This window comes from Epinephelus moara, chromosome 3 (genome assembly GCF_006386435.1).
Source record: "Epinephelus moara isolate mb chromosome 3, YSFRI_EMoa_1.0, whole genome shotgun sequence".
Lineage (NCBI taxonomy): Eukaryota > Metazoa > Chordata > Actinopteri > Perciformes > Serranidae > Epinephelus > Epinephelus moara.
The window spans coordinates 12,007,510-12,027,917 of NC_065508.1; the positions used below are offsets into that span (position 1 = coordinate 12,007,510).

The following is a 20,408-nucleotide window of genomic DNA, read 5'->3' on the forward strand; positions in this document are numbered from 1 at the left end:
TGATCTGTTTGTCTGCTTTCTTTGAGGAAAGGTGGTGAGATGCAGGAAAACTTCAGGGAGTCTGACAGAGTTTACCACGGCAAAGTTTCATAGAGAGGTCAGATACCGCAGCACACCTCCCAGTTCATCTCATGTTAAATACATCAAGTGCACCTACGCTTGCAAGGGCTGTGTAACCAAGGAAACCAGAGTATCTGCAGGTTATTTAAAGGGTCTTAATGTCTTAAATATAATTATATAAACAGTAGCCCTTAAATTGGCTTACATTTAGATTTATGAAGTTGTAATTGCCACAAATGTTTCATCTAATTTGATTTATCCATCTTTCAACTTATCTTTGTTAAAATGAGTCAAGCTCCTCTACATTGAAATCCACATCTCTGATGTTACAAATGATTTAACCTACCACTGAACCTCATACTGCCTTTTACTTTATACTTGCACTTACCTGTTGGCAACATGTAGATTGACCTAACTCATTCTAATAACCATACACCCTACATAAAACCTACCTCTGCACAGAACTAAATACACACACCACTTACCTGCAATACAGATTAAGAAAACAGTTTGGTTAAAATTTATCTTGAAAGGGTCATGATAAGCATTGCATTTAAGTGTCACATGCCTGTAGATGATCTTACTAGGACGCATTTAATTGCCACCCTGATATTGTATGCTTTTCTGTTTTTCTTTAGATGTAAGCATATTCTCAAGCATTACTGTCACTGTAAAGACTCTTTGGTTGTGGTGCTGTGACAGGTAATGATACTAAATGTTGCCATTCTGGTTCGTTCAGGCCAGTGAAGACCAATGACAGCCTGTAGCCCACAAACTTAAGTGTTGAATTTAATAAAACAGTCGGGTCTGACAGTGTAAAATCATCAAAATAATGTGTTTTGAAAGATATGGGTCACAAGACAAAAACTAAAAAAACTGCTGCTCTAGATACGGAATATAATTTATGTATAACTATCAGGCTGTGGAGCTACGCTGTGGCCTCTTGGCATCTTTGGGTAACTTCAGTGTGAGCAGGGTCAGAGGCTGACTCACTCTTACTGATTCAGATAAAGGAAGAACAGATCAGTCCTGACCTAGTAGTATTTTTTTTTAAATGAAAGATGAGTGGGGGATAGACAGGTGTGGTGCCAGGACTTAAAATGTCAAGTGTAATATGGGGAGAACAGTGAAATAAGTTTTGACATTTATTCCTCAGGTACAGCCCAGTTACTTACTACTAGCTCACACTGGAGAGGCAAAGACATCAGGAGGCAACAGGGATGGTTCAGGCCCCCTTATCAATTATGTACAGTACCCCAGCCTACTTCTGAGCTCGCGCACACACCTGCTCACTCACCCACACAGCAATTACTCTCTCCCTGTGCTCGGTGGTATCCTGGCAACAGTTGCCAGGATGGCAAGCGTGCAAGCACCACACCTTGCTCTGTCCTGCAGGTTCTTTGAGGGTGGAGAAACGGGGAGTGGTGCAGTAAAGCGCATTGGCAAATGCAGGTGCCAAAAAGGAGTCCAAGGTACAGCACAAGGTTCATGTAGTAAAAGGACGTTGGCAATGGGTGCACAGTACGATGGAGTGAAAGCTGTGTGCTAAATGTGTGTGCAGAGATGTGAGAAGTGGCTTCATGGGACTTAATGAAAGGATAATAAACCTGTCTCAGTCTGAAACTCCTGTTTCTCAACAGAGGCAGTGGAGTAGAAACATTGGCCTACATCCACCTGCCACCACTCTCTCATGCCTTGCACACACTTTTCCCCTCATGTAAGCTAGAGACATCAAAACAGGGCAGAAACAGAGGAAGTTCACTTTCTTGTTTTTATCTCTTCTAGGTCACCCATTTCTCCCCATCTGACAAAACTATCACTGATTCAGATTTATAGCAAAGAGAAAGTGAGAGGAGCAGCAGGGAGGTATGAGCCAGCATTGATTCCCGATAAGCTTGGCATGATATGGAAGTGTCGAGAGATTTCAAGGTCAGTGTGAACAACAGGCCTGTCTCTGTGAGATGCAGCACTATTGATTCTCTCAGAGGTGATTGAACTATTTCATATAGCAGGTTGGATTTCCTTTATTAACATATCCAAACATACTAGTAGTTTCAAGTGCAGACCGAGGCACAGATGACTGCAGGGCCTGTGTTGATATATAGGTTTGTGTGTCATCCCAGTATAGCTTACGTGAGTCCCACTATAGTTTACGTGACCAGTGTTCTAATCCCTGCAAAGCCTGAGGAGGATGATGGGATGAGGTGCTCTGGACGAGCTATGTTACAGGATGTGGCGCTCTCTAGTGGTAGCTTGTGTTGAGAGGTCCATGTCCCTATAAGGAAAAAACACTGCCACTTTGTTGCACTGAGTTCAAGTTGGCAGTGGTCACATGGGTGTCATGGAAAAGATAATATAACTGACCATCTTGTGTCTCAGAGGAGAAACATTCATCATGACTTCACAATGACTTAAAGATCGATTAAAAAAAACCAACTCAATTCTGTTTGATGCAAGTCATGTTTTCCAAGTTAAGGATTGGGGTTGTAATTTAAGATCTGATCATGCGTTAATATCCAAGAGGTTTACATAACTTTTCACCCATGGAAACTGAACAAAGAATCAGAAATTGTACACCACCTTTGTTGAAGTTTAGTGTTTCGGTTATGGAAATAAGTTTTGATTGTAAATTACATGTGCGTGAGAAATGTTAGAACCACCTGCTATTGACAGACACTGAAACAAATCCTCAAGTCTTTACTTTAATCACAGCCAAACAGTGATGTCTGTGATTCACACACTCTTTGCTAAGTCCATTTGATCTTTGAACACTTTCCCTGTGTAAAGTCTCCTGTGTTGCACAGCTTCCTCTTTGTCTCTGCTCTGTAGATCCAATAGTGATGCAGCACTTCTAACTGGGTCAGCCCCTTCCCAGCCTAACATCCCTCCCGCCCTCTGTGTCTCTCCAAGCCAACCCCCTCATCCTCCTCCCTTTTTTCCCCTCTATATACGCATAACATCCGTAAAGACTTTTTTTCGTGCAGCTCATGTGCTTACCATGTGCAGCAGCTCTCCCTTCCCTATTCTCTCTCTCCTCCCCCTTTCCTGCCTGATTCATTTTCTGTCATCCATCCTGCCATACAGCCTGTTGCAAAATGACTCACACCCCCCCTCACACCCACACATGCATTTGTTTCCCATTATTGGAAGTTTTAGGATTTTTTTTCCCCAGGCGAACTGGACAAGATAATATGTGGCCTGATAGTCAACATAGTATTGGTGTTAGTAGGTTTGTATGTGCAGGCAAGGCGCATGGCGTGGAGGAGGCAGCTCTTATGTACCCCTGGGCTGCTGCTTTGATTGGCTGAGAGAGTGAGACCCTGTGATGTGGTAAAGGATATATATGACTGAGCGGCATCCAATCAAAGACTGTTACCATGCAGCAACACACACACCACATACATGCATCTGTATACAGTATATAGACAGGCACAACACTGTAATATAAACCATTAATCATAACACTAAAATAAGATTTACTTTTCCCCAGAGGGAGATATACTGCATAATCCAGCACAGCTGTCACATGTTACATATGATCAAATAACACAACACATCCAACATAAGTCACAGCATTAAAGAGACAAAATGCAACAGAAGAAGTACCACATGGAAACAATGAGCAACTGCAGAGAAGGAGAAAATCCTTGTGATGCAACATATTTTTCCATGCGTGAGATAAACAGTGGGTGTGAAATGAAAAAAAATCTGGAAAAGAGGCAGTTAACTGGCAACAAGGGAAGTTTTTTTTAATTAAAAAAAAAAAGAACAAAATGGACATGATGAAATAATTAATAAAAAACAACTCTGTAGACACATTTTTGTGAAAGACTAGAATGATCAGGTAATAAATTGATCAGACATGTCCTTAAGGTCTTTTGGCTGCTGCTTAATATTATAAATTATTTTTTCTGTGGAAAAGAAAATTGCTTATAGGTTTCCCCCCCCCCACAAAGTGACAATGTTACAATTAGGGGAAACAAAAAATATAAATTACAGTAGCCTAAATCACATAATAGTTGTTCATCTAAATGTTAACCTCAGTATGGACCTCCAAAACACAACAATTTAATAAAAATTACTGTCTTGTCATTATCCCACACACCATTTTAATTGTAAATATGCAATACCTATGGTGTATAATTAATCCTCATATGTATTTATTTGGTAAAAACCTTTTAATTTAGTATTACTGATTAGGATTTGAGGCTGAAACATCAGGATATTTGATAATAATCATATTAATAGTACATTCTGGTCAGCCGCCTCTCATCACTGCTCACCCACAGACACTACAGTAAGCCCCGCCCCTTACCGTTTGATTGACAGCTCTGATCTCGAGACAGCAGGGTGGCCAGTCACGCTCTCGCCATGCAAATGAGCCGCGCTCGGGCCGGGCGGGTGCCCATGTGGACCAGCACCATGCCTTGTTGTTCTGAGCGCTGATTGGCTCGCTGGCGCCTGATTGTTCTTCATGCGCTGCGGGCCAACGGTCGGGAAGAAAACATGGCGGACCTGTGACGTTGACGGGACTTCCCTTTCTCGATTCCCACGAAAATAGGCGAGTACACCATGACTCTGCTTTGCTCCAGGAGCTTCTAGATATTACTAAATATTAGTTTTGAGAAGTGTAATGCCAGTGTTGTGATTTGGGGAGGGCTAACGGTTAGCGGTTAACGACAGCGCGGAGTAGGATGGCGTGATGCGGTCGCCGGGTTTTGTCGGAGGCCGTAGTAACAGGGCGGGGCAGGAATCCGGGAGGGGCGGGCCTTAACGAGAACACGACTCGCCTTGTTGTGTGTATTCCCGTGCTCGCATCGCCATCTTGTTGCAATCCTATTTTTTACGTATGCGAGGATCTACTTTGCGTTCGCCCGGATTAAAAATTGACCGTCTGCTTTCAGGAGAAACGCAGCGGACGAGGAGCTCGGGCCTGCGGGTGTGAACCGTGCACACGGCGCTTCCTACCGGGACACTATCTACCCCCCCTCGGTCTTTTTCCTCCTTTCGTCCCGGGCCACCGGGTCGCCTGCCGTGAGGGTTTACGCGCAATGAGCATCGATACACTTTTGGAGGCGGCCAGATATCTGGAATGGCAAGCCCAGCAACAACAGATCACACGTGGTGAGTTCAACAGCAGTCTGGTGCATTGTGCTCAGCTTACATGACACTAAATAACACTGTGTGCTACATCCTAAACTGCTTTTTGTGCGGACCGTATCCAGTTACTTCCAACGACTGGGCTTATATTTTTCAACCGACCCGCCTATGATGAACGGAAGCGTTTGTAGTTTCTGTTTGTCGTCCTGGGTTAACGCCAAAAAAAGAGGCTGAAGTCACTGCAAAGTCTCGGTGATTGCCGAGTCGTCAGTTGTTGCACACATTTGTCTGCCGTTAATGCGGAAACGGCTAAAGTTGTTTTCCGAACTACTTTGCGCGCTCTCGGCGTGTGTGTGTGTGTGTGTGTGTGTGTGTGACAGTTTCAACACTCCAGTGACTCACCGTACATGTGTGTGCGTGTATGTGTGTGTGAAAGGTATGGCAGAGGAGTTCCTGTCAGTAAACTGTGGTGCGTTTACGTGTAGTATCTTCGTTATAAAGCAACTATCTGCAGAGTGTGCACTTTATGGCTTTTATACTTTATTAATACAATAAAAATAATTAGGTTTAAAATAGTGATTATTTTCACCAGAGCTCCACATATCTGTCCTGAAAAGAGCTTTTCAAATCGATTTGCCCCAGTTTATTGTCCGTCGAGCACCGGCAGGGCGGTGGCGAGCAGAGGCTGCTCTTTACATAATACCCTGACATTGCTCAGCTATCTTATGACACACACTGGGGCGGGCCCTCACGCGCTCACTCCGTCCCTTTTGTATATCTGCGCGCGTGCATATGCTATACATTATTTATTTTCCTCATTTAATAATTATGTGAAACCGATGAGCTGTCAATCGACACAATGATCAATGAGTTGATAAAGGGAGACAAGGGGCTGCTTTTTGTGTTTCTCCCCTCTGATGACGTGTCAGACAAATCAACCCCCTCCCCCCCGCATACTTGCCCTACCGCGTGCTAGGATCCGCCCACAAAGACCACGTGCACACTGCCCCCCTCCTCTCCCAGATACACACCTACGCGCACATACACACGCACTCCTCGTCCCCGCCCTTCCCATTCAGTCTACTGACAGTGGCGGGTCAGAGAGAGAGAAAGGGGGGTAAGTAGGGCAGCCTCCCTCCTCACCCCCACCCAGCCCCAGCCTCTCTCAATGCAGAAGTTATGTAATTTACGTTTGCATGCACTTGACAATCTGGAGCATGGTGTGTGTGGAGTATACTATAAAAGCTAGAAGAACAGATTGGGTCACACAAATATTTCCATGTGCTCTCACTTTCTGTTTTATTTGCACAGTATATCAGACATTATTTTTACTTCTGCACTTTGGCCTCTTTGTGGAATTTATATGGCTGTCATCATAATCATTATATCATAGAGGACATTTTCCAATATCAGTGTGTATCACCATAAGGCAGGAGCATGCAAAATCTAAAGCAGTGATCAGTGTTTGTCTGATATACATAACAGGAGACCAAAACGTTCATGATTTATAAACACTTTGATAAGTGTTTTAGTTTTTGTCTCAGAGACTGGATAAAATAAATATCTGGAATGATGCGATTAGGGCTGCAACTAGTTATTGTTTTCACAATTCATTGATGAATTCTTTTTTATACTGTAACATTTCAGACAATAATGTGTGTATGTATGTGTTCACTATTTATCAGAGCTCAAAGTGAGTCTCTAAATGCCTTGCTTTGTTGGCTATCACATATGACACACATACTCACACTGGAGAATCTGAAACCACAGAATGACCAATTCATGCAGATTATTATTATTTTTGTTTCACTCCTATTTAGGTCTAAACATAATGCTCACAGAAAGAGGGAGTTGCAGGTCTGACTCCCTCTGCTCAGCAGGAGTTAAAAGAGATGTGAGCACATGAATAATTGAGGAATAACACTGTTACTCCGTGGCAGCACTATTAATAGACCGCTGGATTGTTGTCAGATCCCCAAATTAAATAAAAGTGTATGATTCCCAAAAAAGTGCAGAGAAATTGTTGTGGTCGTACACCATCAGATTTAACAGTGCAGGCTTTTTCTGAGGTGAACTGTTGCCCAAGGTGAGAGAGGATTGCGTCATCATGGGGTTTGCAGTTTCACGCAGAGAAGAAATGAAAGTGTTACTTAACAGGCAGCCGGGCATGTTGGCATGCAGTGTTTTTATTTTTTTATAATGGTGGTGATAGCTGAGCCGTGTGTTGGCGTCGTGCAGGTTAGAGGAATCCCTGGGATCTTCTGTTTCTAATGTTGCTGTTTCCATGGTAACGGAGGGCTTTCCACACTGCTTTGAGTCTGTCTGCTACAGTGTGCAATAACTACTCACTCATACCATTAAATGTGTGTGTGTGCGTGTGTGTGCGTGTATGTGTGCTGGCATGAGTCTGTATACGCAACACGAGCAAAGCGTGGGAACGCGCCGTCCCACGATGTGATTTCTAAATTTTATTTTTGTGGCTTTTTTGTTTCGTCCTTCATTTACATGTTGTCATGGTGCCAACTCCAGTTGACCCAGTAGAGTGGCTCCTTGACAACAGTCCACTGCTGTTGGTCAGACGGCCCTGACGTAACCCAGCGTGCTCAGTGCTGGAGTGGTCCAATCACAGTACAGACAGAGGGGGGTTCTATGCAGTCAGGAAACGGATGCAGACATGATTTCTGTGATTATTTCCCCCTCCTAACAATCTGATTCCCAGATGACATCATGCTTTTTCTGTGTTTGTGTGCACATAGTATTGAGATTTTCACTAATCAAACAAAGTGACATCACTCTGACAAAGGGAGCTGTAGCAAAACAAAGAAACAGCTTAGATTTCCTGAATGGAATTTATATTATTTGTTTTGGATTTGGTTCATGAATTAGGAGTCATTAATGATTTCCAAACTGGAAGTGTGTAGAGCACTCACTACACACAGTATGAATGTACCTGTGTCAATGCATCAATGAGGTCATGAAAGGCAGATTTAACAACAGGAAATGGTCAGTCATACTTGTTTTAAATCTGAACCAAGGGCAGGTTGTCAAGTGATCTTTCCTGTTTGTCTCCCATTACGTCCATCCTCTGTCCTCCTAACTTGTTTGCTGTTATCTGTTATTTTCCAATGTTCACACACAGAGGAGGAGCAGCGCAACGACAAGGAGCTCCTCAAAAGGGAGGAGGAGTCAAGGCGAGTGGAACTTGTGACCTCGTCGTCTCAGCCAGTCAGAGCCAACCACGTCACTTGGGGCGATGACGCTCACCGCCAACAGTCGCATCACCTTCCCGCCCCTCCGCCCCCCTCTCTCCCACCTCCTCAAGTCCCCATCGCTGTCATCCCAATGGTTCCAGTTGTCACCGCGACGCCCTCGGTCCCACGCCTTCCCCTCACAACGCAGATTGCTGCGGCGGCAACTTCCCTCAACGGCTCGCCACCAGCCAAGAACGCTTCCTCCCCTCCACAGCAGCAGCAGCCGGCCTCTCCTCACTTGTTGTGCACCCCCCAGATAAAGGTAGAGACTGCCCAACTAAAGGTAGAGACTGCCCAGGTTAAGTTGGAGACTACCCCGATTAAGGTAGAAACTGCCCCCATTAAGTTAGAGACTAGTCCGCAGCTGATTGATGCAAAGCCCAGCCAATCACAGCCTCAGGTTCAGATTCAGTACTCAACCTCCATCAGCACTAATGGCTCTGGCTCTCAACATGCACTGGTTCCCCATCAAGCTCCACCTTCATCTCAGCCGCGGCCTAATGGAGTGACGATGGAGGACCTGAGGGGGATGGAAGGAAAGAGGAGACCAGGAGGGTCAGTTTGTGTGTGTGTGTGTGTGTTAGAGTTGATATATGAGTGAAGATGGGTTAATAGTTGTATTTGATTATTTATTTTTTGTTTCCAGAGCGGGGACTAGAGAGGTGCATAATAAACTGGAGAAGAACAGGTTAGTCATACTCAATTTCTCATTGTTGGAATTTGTGTCATCTCATTGGGAATTAAGGAAAGCAGCCCTGTTTTTTATAGCTTCACCACCACACACCAAATTTTGTGTTTTTGTGTTTATATACAAAACCATTAATGCTTCTGAAGCTTGCAAATTGAAGCCATGAGGTCTCTATATATGACTAGAACTTGGTTAACCTCTTAAACAAATGACTGACTGAATAAATGGTAAATGTTCTCCTGTAAGCTAATGACAGCTATATTTAAAAGTGTGTCCCTTTCTCATTTCTGACTCTTCAGACGAGCGCACCTCAAAGAGTGTTTTGAGACGCTGAAGAAGAACGTTCCAAATGTCGATGAGAAGAAAACCTCCAACCTCAGTGTTCTCCGCAGTGCTTTGCGTTACATACAGGTAGAGTTTTATTACATTTTCTCAACTTTCCCAGCATGGTGAGGCTAAGCCTTAAAGGAATACTGATTTACAACCAGCTTTGTATCATAACTATATCATAACTAAACCAGATCTCCTTGCTCATTTGCCAGCTCAAATCATCAGTGTCATCCAGTGGATTTTTGCTGGCTTTAGGGCTGTAGCTCGAACATCAGATTGTACTTCGGCATTTGGACACAAAGTGTATAAAGGCAGATCAAGAGAGACCCCCACCCCAAACTCAGACCAAACAGTAAAACCAGGCAGTGCTGATGAAATATAAACTAGCCAAGATTCTGTTTCTCGCCCAAAATGTCTTCAGAAACATATTTTAGTACACTGTTTAGCTGTAATATGAGGGTTTGTGAACAGGAAGTGGACGCCATACTGTTCCTGCATTGTAAAGCGAAGGCTGAAAAACAAACAGTAAAACTAAGCAGTGTTGATATAATACGAACCAAGGTTGTATTACTGCCTTGCCTTTTTGTCTCAAATATTTTCCTAAATATATTTTAGCTTACCATTTAACTGTGATATGAGATTGTTAGCTAACATCCCGCTGCCATAATAGTTTCAAATGGGCAGCTTGCATCATGTCACCCACTAGGGAGAGCATTTATCGGTCCAGTTTGGCGCAATGCATTCTGTTAGCTGTAGGTTTTCTACCTCTTGAGGAAAAGCAAATACCACAGCCCTTTTTCTTTTTTTCTCTGGTCATGTAACACTTTGCCTGCGTACATTAAAACGAAATTTGTCCTGGCTCAAGACTCCCACAACCTCAGATCCAGCACCTGGTTGCGTTGCATCGTACCCTCAGTACGGACTGAGGCTGGTCGTAGGAGTCTGTCCTATTTTGGCCCTTGGTCATGGAATGACCTCCAAACGCGACTCAAGTTGGCCTCTCTAGTCTCTTTGGAGAGCTTTAAGCACAATACTGCTGAGCTTTTGACCACTGTTTGCTCCTGCCATGGTGTTTAGTTTGCTTTGATCGTCTGCTGCTGTCTTTTATTGTTCTTGTCTTTCTATGTGATCATTCCTGCTTTTCCTGCATGTTGATGGTAGTCTTTTTCCTATTTATCTCTTCTCCTGTGACTGTGTTCTGTATGTGTGTTTGTTTTCATTTATTGCTCTTCGATGTGTAACGCTTCCGCCTCTTGGCCAGGTCACCATTGTAAAAGAGATTTGATCTCAGTTGGTTTTACCTGGTTAAATAAAGGTTAAATAAATAAATAAAATAAAATAAGTTTCAAAAGTATAAATGCCTTTCTACAGTTTTATACAAACATCATCTTCCCAGAAGTGGAACACTTCTTAAACATACTGATGCGGTCCAACACAATATTTTGGGTCCTACTCACGTCTTGTTTTTCATCTTATTGTTTTCATCTTTCTCCGGTCTTGAATTAATTGGTTCAGCTCTGGGAACAGCACAGGCTTTGGTCCATTATAATTGATATACAATGCCTGTTTTGTTATCCGTTAAGCTGTTTTGTGTCGGTTAGTCTCTTGTGACTATGATATGGCATCTGCCAAATAATGGTGAATCAGCCTGTAAGAAAGTGGTGAGTAACTCCAATGTAACGACTATTTTTGTAACATACTTTGGTGAGATTCTTATCCAGTGGAAGCGTTGTGTAAAGGATGAACAAGCATAAACATTTTTGTTGAAGCATATTGTAGTTGTGTAGAGAAATAACATTGCATTGCTGAGGGTGGTGTGGGGGAGGGACTGGTGTAGCTTGAAGAGGTGAGTTTTCAGTCTTCAAAAGAAGACGATTGAGGATGTCTGCACTGTGGCAGAAATGAATTGTAGCCTGGAGCTAGATGCAGTGGTTCCTGTTTTGTGGAGTAGAAGCTTCATGATTTTGAGTTCAGTGGAATATGCAATGTGGAGTCAGTGGAAAAGAACTAAATTAGGCTGCGAGATGGAAGAACTTGTTCAAAGCAAGACTAGCTGCAAGATCTTGGGCCAGCCTTCAGCAACATACTGGGATTTGCGTCAGTCTTTGACACAAGATGATGATGGTTTTGAGGCAGAGCCAAGCTGCTGGTGAGGAAATTGAGACTGCGCAGCTTACTTTAAGTTTCCATGTTTTTAAAGAAAGTTACACATGGCAGGTCAGTATTCATCAACCACAAAAACAAATACCAACAGTGTACATAATGGCAATAGCCACTAACACTGAAACAGTTGGTGAATCAAGTAGTCAGTTGAAAGATTTATCAAGCATCAATGTCAAATCAGTAACAGCTAGTTTAATGTGAGGATTTGCTGCTTTTCTCTATTTTATATTACTGCAAATCACACATTTTGGGATTTTTATACACAGTAAGCAATCAACAATATTGTTTATTCAAAAAAATTATCAGCAGAATAATCAATAGTGTAAATAATCACTCATCAGTCTTAGTAACCACACAGTAACCAGAAGATACTCACAGTTGCTGACAGTATTTTTCTCCAGCCCACACTGTCGTGCAGAGACTGGTTAACAGGGTGATGCACAGTGTTACACAATATTAAAAAGAATATTTTTCTTCTTATTAAGATGTGGCTAAAATGTGGGAAATGATATAAGTAAAATTATTAGTGTTAAAGTAAAATGTAGCTGGAATCTTTAATTTAGTTAACGTACATTTTGAAAGATAATGACACAATTTGTTGATATCAACACAATGTGATTCTTCCAAAGTCCATAACAACGGTATTGAATTATTCACCAAAGCAAACCTAACACGGCTGCACTAATCCCAAACTACTCTGTATATTCCTCCACCTTCTCCTCTGGTCTATAATGTAATTAGCTGGTTTTATTGTCGATGAATGACTCCCTCCTTTCCCCCCCCTGTAAACCTCAGCCTCTCTCTCCCTCTCCCTGAGCCATGTGAGATCTGAGCACATGGCTAGCGCAAGCCCAGTGACGTCACCGTAGCTCACCCACTCCGCTCTGCTCTGCACCTCTAGACTGCAGAGAGATGCTGGTAGTTACCGGGTACAGCAGTGTTTCCATGGTTATAACGGGAAGAGATACAGATCTGCAACAGATGCATCACATGTTCTTTGTCTTTTAACCCCTGTTTGCCTCAACCTTTTTGTCCATCCGGTCCGGTGTCTCCCTGCTGTCTCTCGGTAACCATAGCAACAGGCGGCAGGTGGCCAGGGCACTGTAGTCCGTTCCTCCCATGTTTGTCTGCATAGGAGAGTGTGTATGAGTGTGTTTGTTTGATGTAAAGACTAAACCAGTCAAATCCTGGTTACACTGGTGTTTTTGTCGGTGGTTATGGATGATGGAGCGCCAAAGCTTTTCCATTCTCTTCTATCGGACACTTTTTTTTATGCCTTGTCCTCATGTCAACCTTGTGAAGATCACATGTCCATTGTCCACACGATGCATTTGTGAGGAAGGCACAGACGCCTGTCAGGCCAAATATTATCACACTGGAGTCATTTTCACCTTTTCTTTTAGAGAGGACGTCTTGAAAGAGGAAGGATAAAGGAGGCATAGATGAAGCAGAGGAGGAGGGGGAAAAGGGGGGAAGGGTGTCAAGGGAGCGATGGATGGGGGAGTAGAAGGAGAGGGGGTGTGGGATGGAAGTGTAGAGGAGGAAGAGGAGGAGGGGGCTGGGAGTGATCTGAAGCACCCGACTGGCAACCGTCCAGTCACATCACTCCTTATATGTAATTACCTCCGTGCTTCACCCAATTAGATCGCTCCTTATGTTTTTTACAAACTGCTGCTCGAGCAGCCAAATCCTCACGGATGAGGTTGCCAAGGAAACTGCTATGGGTGACAGCTGTTTCCTTGGTGATTTGCTGCAGGCCTAATGGTGTCTGGGTTTGAAGACCTTGAAGTGATGTTCATGGTTGCACATGCGCATATACACAAGCAACTGTAGCTCCTCGGTGGCCAGACGGGGCTAGGAAATGTCTGTGTTTCAAAGAATATCTGTCGGCTGTGTGACCGTATGTGTGTCAGTAGTGTCATGCTTTGTCTTGAAGTCTTGTCGAGGGAGGATATATCCAGGGAGGGTGCGTATGCAGCAGATGCACAATAAAGTCAGACATGAAATAACAGACATGAAGCAGCTGGAATAACTTTTCTTGTAAATGCAGAAATGAACAGGAGTGTAACCAATATCTATTTTATCATACCTTTATACGTCTCTGAAATTTCTCCCAGGAATATTGAATATGGCGGTATTTGTGCATGGTGCTACCTAACCACCCCACGCCCTGACTGGCAAGTTTGCTACGTTCCGCGAGCTCAAGTAGCTTTCTCAGTCTAATAAAGAGAAAATAAACTCACAACATGTCAAGAAAGTTAATATTCTTACACCGGTTTTCCTTATTAAACAGAGAAATACAATGGCACACCTTCTGACACCAAGTTTAAAACACACTTCATTCAAATTTGACAGTAACAAAATAAGACTCACCAAAACTGTATTAGTTGGTCTTATTAGTTGTTTAATTAGTTGGTCCTCTGTTCCAGCAAACACCAACTCTGGTTTGGTCACAATAAACCCTTACTTTTCTAAGTTGCATGTAAAAAGATGCTTTTTTTTCTCCATTATATCTCTGCCATTGCTTGCTGGTTGTTCAGTCCCATAACGCTATCCCCATTACTGGCAGTCGCCATCTTTGTCAGCTCAGCTTCCTGTTCCACCAGTAGAGACTGACTTCTGGTGGAACGTGATGTGCACCACACACAATACATCCTTAGTACAGAATCTCCATATGAGTTTAATAGATGGATGAGCATTTGTATTTTACTGTACTGAAAATCACACTGTCTGGAGTTTTAAATGCGCCGGTTTATCATAATACCATGATGCTGTCTCCTCTAAAACCACCTTCTCTTCACCTACGACCCCTTAAAGCTGTCCCTACAATTATGGTAAAAGGCTTTATGTGTGGGGGCACATGGGGGTAGGGTAAAACTAACCTGTATCATGTTCCCTGTTAGTGGTAGAACAATCCAGCGCTTGGTGAATTCTGCTTCACAATGATAGCAAGGGCCGACATCGAAGGATCAAAAAGCGACGTTGCTATGAACGCTTGGCTGCCACAAGCCAGTTATCTTTTTGGTAACTTTTCTGACACCTCCTGCTTAAAACCTAAACAGTCAGATGGATCAATTACTTTTAAGTAATTACTTGTCAATTGTTACATTAAGCGCAAACTAATTTGATCAACATTTTTCAAGGAAAAAGTCCAAAACTCTTGATCTTTTATGAAAGTATACTGTATATCTTTGGGTTTTGGACAAAACAAGTAATTTATGGACGTTATCTTAAAGACCAAACAACTAATAGATTAATCGCAGAGTTGGAAATGAACTTTTTAGGCCACCTGCCACTGTGGCTGGTGGATTCTAAAATCTACCAGCCACTCAGTAGATTAGCATTGTTGTTTTAGGCTGGTGAGTGATGTCAATCTAGCAACCACTTACATGTTTTACCAACGTTTGGCTGGTGGCTGGTGCTAATTTCCAACCCTGAAATCGAGAAAGTTATCCATAGATAAATCTACAATTAAAATAATCATTAGTTGCAGCCCAAGTTGCATAAGAGATGTTGAGCTGTTACAAGATGGCAAAGTTCACCTGGTCAGGACTGGTATTAAAGAGGGCTGTGAATCTGGCTGTGACGAGAGTGAACCTGTGCGTGGCCATCACATGCCCACAGAGTACACAGCTTTTTTTCCTGTAGTAGGATCATGTGTTCGCACGTGCTTACTTTATGTCCTCTGTCTTGTAATTTCCATCCTTATTTTCTCTTTGGTTGCACCAGTAGGACAGAGAACAGTTTGTCTTTATCCCAGAATTCATGTCGACTCTGCAACAAGTCAACTGGATATTTAGTTACCCAGTAATGTAATGACATAACCAGCAACACACAGCCAAAATGTACCAGCATTTGACTGATTTCTGTCTCTGGTCACTAACATAATCCCTCAGCCCCTTCCTTTCCCACCCCTCCATGCCCCTCTTTACCCGCTCCTTTCCCTCCTGTACCTTCCTCCTCCCCCACTCTCCCTCATTCCTCCCTAGTAATCTGTTAATGTCCTTAGCCTGTCGTACTGTTTGGTGTTCACGCGTCAGCTGACCTAAACAGAAACTGGGTCACAGAGACGGCATGGTGGGGCTGGAAACGCTCCTTCTAAATCATTCTGTTTAGTTTTCTTTACTTCAGTGTCTCCTGCTGCGTTTGTCCTTCTTGCTTCATTACTACCAAATCTACTAACACACATGCAGCTGAGCGCATGACAGTGACTGTGCTCAGTGTTAATGCTTCCATTCAGTCTTATGTGACTGTAACATTCAGGCTGCAGTAATCCAGTGACATCAGAATTGTAGGGATGATGAAGAACTCGAGTGATTGGTGGAATTAAAACATAGCAGGATGTTTACTCCCGCTCTGACCTCAAAAAAAAACAAACAAGCAGGATATCCAGGAAATGGGAGGAGCTTAAGTAGATGACAACATCAACAAAAGCAGTGTGAACATGCTTGAATTTGTGTGCCGTCCTGCTCGTGTGTGAAACTGAGAGAGCATGGGGAACGTTGTGTTTCAGGGTTGTGCAAGATGGGAAACAGGGGAGTGGCTAAGACTGCACAGAGAAAGAAAGTTGTTTTTTATTTCCCTTTCTGTTGCAATACCAGTTCTCTGAATTATTTCAAACTAACTTATAACCTGAAGATACATTTTTGTAGTAACAGTCACCTCAGACAGAACAAGCTCTTTGTTTCTGTTTCCCCCCATATTTAAAAGTATGTTTTATTACCCTGTTTCCCCATTTTATGATCTGCTCCTGTTTTCCGTGTTAATTTGCAGGTGCAAACTCACAGTGATATTCAAACACTTCCTCCATCTGTTTCATATTAACACATGTCCAGTATTCAGGGGGCATAACCCCTCTACGTCCCTTAAAAGCTTTTATTGAAAACTTCTGCAAACTTCTTTAAAAGCAGCTTAACACAGAAGGAAAAACAACAAAGCAGTACTGATCAGAACTGAGGCCGTTATTTATTGCTGAAGAGGAACTCAAAGTGACCGAGGTTGATCATTGAATGACTGTTGTACTGATTAAAAATAATGCCGTGGAAATCAATATTATGCTAAATGTAACAACTACTGTAACAGATCTATGTTTCACGTTTTCTTCTGGCCTTATAATTGATGTGTCAACCACAAACCACTTTCTGAACTATAGAGTGACAGTCCATAAGAAGTATGTCATGGTGTTTGTCTATGTCCCAATGATCCTCATCTACTCTGCCGTCTGTGTCTCCCCTGCAAGACTCTGAAGCGTAAGGAGAAGGAGTTTGAGCACGAGATGGAGCGTTTGGCCAGAGAGAAGATCGCCACACAGCAGCGGCTGGCTGAGCTTAAGAACGAGCTCAGCCAGTGCATGGACGCCATCGAGATCGACAGAGTCCTCCGACAGACCATCCAGCCGGAGGACGACCAGGCCTCCACGTCCACAGCCTCAGGTACAGACACACATGCATACCTGATACTCCTCTACAGAACCAATCACAAGAAGTGTAAAAGCACTTTTTTAAAGAAGGGAGTAGGGATGCTCCTAACGACTTATTTCCCTGGCGTTTATTAAATAGAAGTTTTCACACACACCCTCACATGGTAACTCTCATGCACACACATACGTCCAGGCTTCTCAGGATCTCCTGTGCGCCCAAAAGCACTTCTCTCGTTCAGCCTAGTGAGAAGTCATCCAGCCGCACGAGTACATGTGACGCTCTGACATACTGTACACATTGAACGTCTGCGCACAGGTGTGGGCTTCCACGGGATGCGTATGCGGTTCCATCCATGAGAGCGCATGTGGGTGTTTGTGTGTGTGTGTGTGTGAGAAAGAGGGAGAGAGGGAGGGAGAGAGAGACGATGATCATAGCTGCTGTTTAGTCTCGCACGTTGATCCAAAGTCCTCATGTTTTCCTCTGGGTGTAGTTAGATACAGTTTGAATGTCAGTTAACATTTTGTGTCTCAGCGGACTTTATGTTTACATAAACATTCATGTAAACACACACACACACGCTACTGTTTCTTGGATTGTATCATGATGACTAACAGTTTCCTCTCTGACCCACAGAAGGAGAAGACAACTTTGAGCAGGACATTGACGAGGATGTTCCCGCTCCCCCTGCTACCACGTCCCTCCCCAAACCAACACCTCCCATCTTACAAGCCCAGCCGCTCCTCACCCCCCACCTATCAATCCAGCACGCCACCCTGCCTCTCTCTGGAGTCCTGACCACGCCCTCCCCCTCTGCTCCCCCTCAAGCCATCGCGCCTGCTCCGGCTCCAGGTCCGCCCCCTCCGCAGCCTTCCCATGCCATTCAGCAGCCAGCAATGCAGGTCCAGCCCACCGTCATTGCTCATGCCGCCGTCTCCCACCCTTCAGTCATCCAGGCTGTCAATCACGGCCTTCCAGCTAATCACCTCAAACACCTAACGCACATCGCCCCATCACCCGGCCCCACCACCTCCATTCCCCAGCCAATTGCAGCAGCACCAGCTGCCGCCACTCACCAGCCGATAGCCGCCCAGCCCATCGGACACATCACCGTCCACCCGGTGGCTCACCTTGGAGGTCCACTGCCATCCCACCTCCCGACTCTCTACCCCCAGGGCGTGTCTGTCTCCCAGCCCACCATGGTGGGCCACATCACCCACACTTTCGCCCATCACACCTTGCCGCACGTCCAGGCGAATCCTCAAGCTAACACTAATGGAGCCCAGGTGAACAGCGCAGCCATGATCAGCCAGGGCAGCCCGTCGTTAGGAAAGCCCACAGCAGTGCTGGCCCCCCACCCCCAGCTGGTTGGACAGGCTGCCGTCCTCAACCCTGTCACCATGGTTACAGTCCCAACGTTCCCTGTCAGTACACTCAAACTGGCCTGAAAGAGTAAAAAAAAAAAAGTGGGACGGATGGAATTCAGTTGAAGGAGAGAAAGATTCAGAACTTGGATGAGTTTATACACTCCTATCAATAATCAATAGCAGAGAGTCTCTGATCGACACCTGAAAATTTACAAAACATCAACTGTTGTTTTGGACAACAGCTCTGTTAGTTTGTGAACAATAACGTGAAAGCGGAGTCAGTGGGTCAGGCCATTGTTCGTGAAAATAAGACTGTGACATTTGTCTGCGCTGCAAAGACAGGAACTCTGTTTTACCTTCCTTCCTTGCCTTCTTCCCTCCTTCCTCTCCTTCCTTCCTTCCTCCTCTCCTTCCTTTACAACCAGAAGCACTAACATAATAAGCTCAGTTCACACTCAGGCATCAAGGACTTACCTTAACGATTCATTAACTCATAGAGGGAAAACGCACGAGAGAAAGAGAGAGTTGTTTGTCGTTCGGCTGTTGCCATGGTGATACAGTATGTGCCCGTTTTTGTATTCATAATCATGATGTCACATGGGACCTTGTGGTGGAATAATGTCACTGATGTGGTTGAGAGCAGGAGGAGGGAGCTTGGTCGTCTCACTGATCTGAATCAGTTACAGACTGGCGTGATCGAGTGTGACGTAGACCACATTACATCGTCAGCTCAAGAGTCTCAGTTTCTGATGCAGTTCTTTATTGTTTGACGTCAGGAAACTGTACCATGACAGGAAAGTTACTAATTTATATTTCCGTCATTTTTTACTTTTGCTTTTGTTTTCGATTTTACTCCATCAAGTGATTGTTTGGCCATCTATCTACCTTTAAATGAAGGTTCCTCACTGCTGCACCTGCCACCTCACACCTCACACCTTGCAGATAGTTTAAGAAAAAAATGAGCAGTGCAATAATAAACCCGAAATTCAATCTGAAGATATAAATAATAATAATTTACTTCTGGTATGAGTGTCTGATGATGTCCCATTCAACAGTGGATTTAGGCGACTTGAAAACAGTGGAGTATCCCTCTCTTTGAAATTGGAGGAACTCCAGAAAAGAGGAACGAGGTCAAAGGGCAGCGGCTGTTTGGATTGCTCAACATACAGAAGCATCTGTTTTTACTGGCCCTGAGGAGAAGTCTAGAGACAACATGACCTTTGCCTGCTGGTTATTGGAGAGTGGATTTCCTTGTAGGAAGTCCAACAACTACAGAGTCAAAGGTAGAGCAGCAAGTGTGAGATAAACAGTAAGAAAGTGATGTGGTCAGTTTAATGTATAACGGCAGTAAACTCCAGTTTTGACATGATGAGCTGCCCCACAGTCAGAATTAAATGTCAAGTTTTCAAACCAATCAAGGACTGTGTGGACGTAATGCCGAACAAGAATCCACACGTAAAGATGTCTGCTTGTCACGAATGCCTGAAATTTGTGTGTGGAATTGAATTTCAAAGACGGAAACGATCCCACACAACTGCTCTCGAAACATTCAGTGCCAGGTTTCCCTCTGTAGGGCTATACAGATTCTCATCTTCCTCACTCTGATGCAACAGCTCCCTCTGCTGCCTCGTCCCATTCACGCCTCATTCTGATGTCACACACACAACACTTGGGGTACAACACAAACTTCCTGCAGAGGCTTGGAAAATGATGAGACATGCTGAGTGGAAAAGTTCACTTTTGACATTGACAACTCTAGAAAGACTCAAGTTTTGTACTGCTTTTTTTTACGTACAGTATGAAAATGTGGCGATATCTCCAGAAAAACTACAAGTTAGCGGTCCAGTTTGTAGGATTTAGGGGGACATATTGGCAAAAATGGAATATAATAACTGTATTTTCTTTAGTGTATTATCAACTAAAAAAAAAACGCCTGTTGCACCACCATGTTTCTACAGTAGCCTATTACAGACAAACCAAACACTGACTTCTTTTTTCAGTGTTCTTGTGGTTTTAATTGCTGCGTCTGTTA

At 43.8% G+C, this 20,408-nt stretch overlaps 1 protein-coding gene across 2 annotated transcripts; it reads left to right on the top strand.

The window, feature by feature from the left end:
- Positions 1-2: 2 nt before the first annotated feature.
- Positions 3-19,319, top strand: mntb (MAX network transcriptional repressor b). 2 transcript variants are annotated; one of them, XM_050034994.1, is made up of 6 exons: positions 3-97; positions 8,300-8,966; positions 9,058-9,099; positions 9,399-9,510; positions 16,832-17,024; positions 17,646-19,319. In XM_050034994.1, exons 2-6 carry the CDS (start codon positions 8,503-8,505, stop codon positions 18,455-18,457), a joined length of 1,623 nt encoding a protein of 540 aa, XP_049890951.1. In that variant the 5' UTR covers positions 3-97; positions 8,300-8,502; the 3' UTR covers positions 18,458-19,319. The 2 variants fall into 2 exon arrangements, with proteins under 2 accessions (XP_049890951.1, XP_049890943.1); XM_050034986.1 differs by lacking the exon at positions 3-97 and adding an exon at positions 4,826-5,184.
- The last annotated feature ends 1,089 nt before the right edge of the window (positions 19,320-20,408 follow it).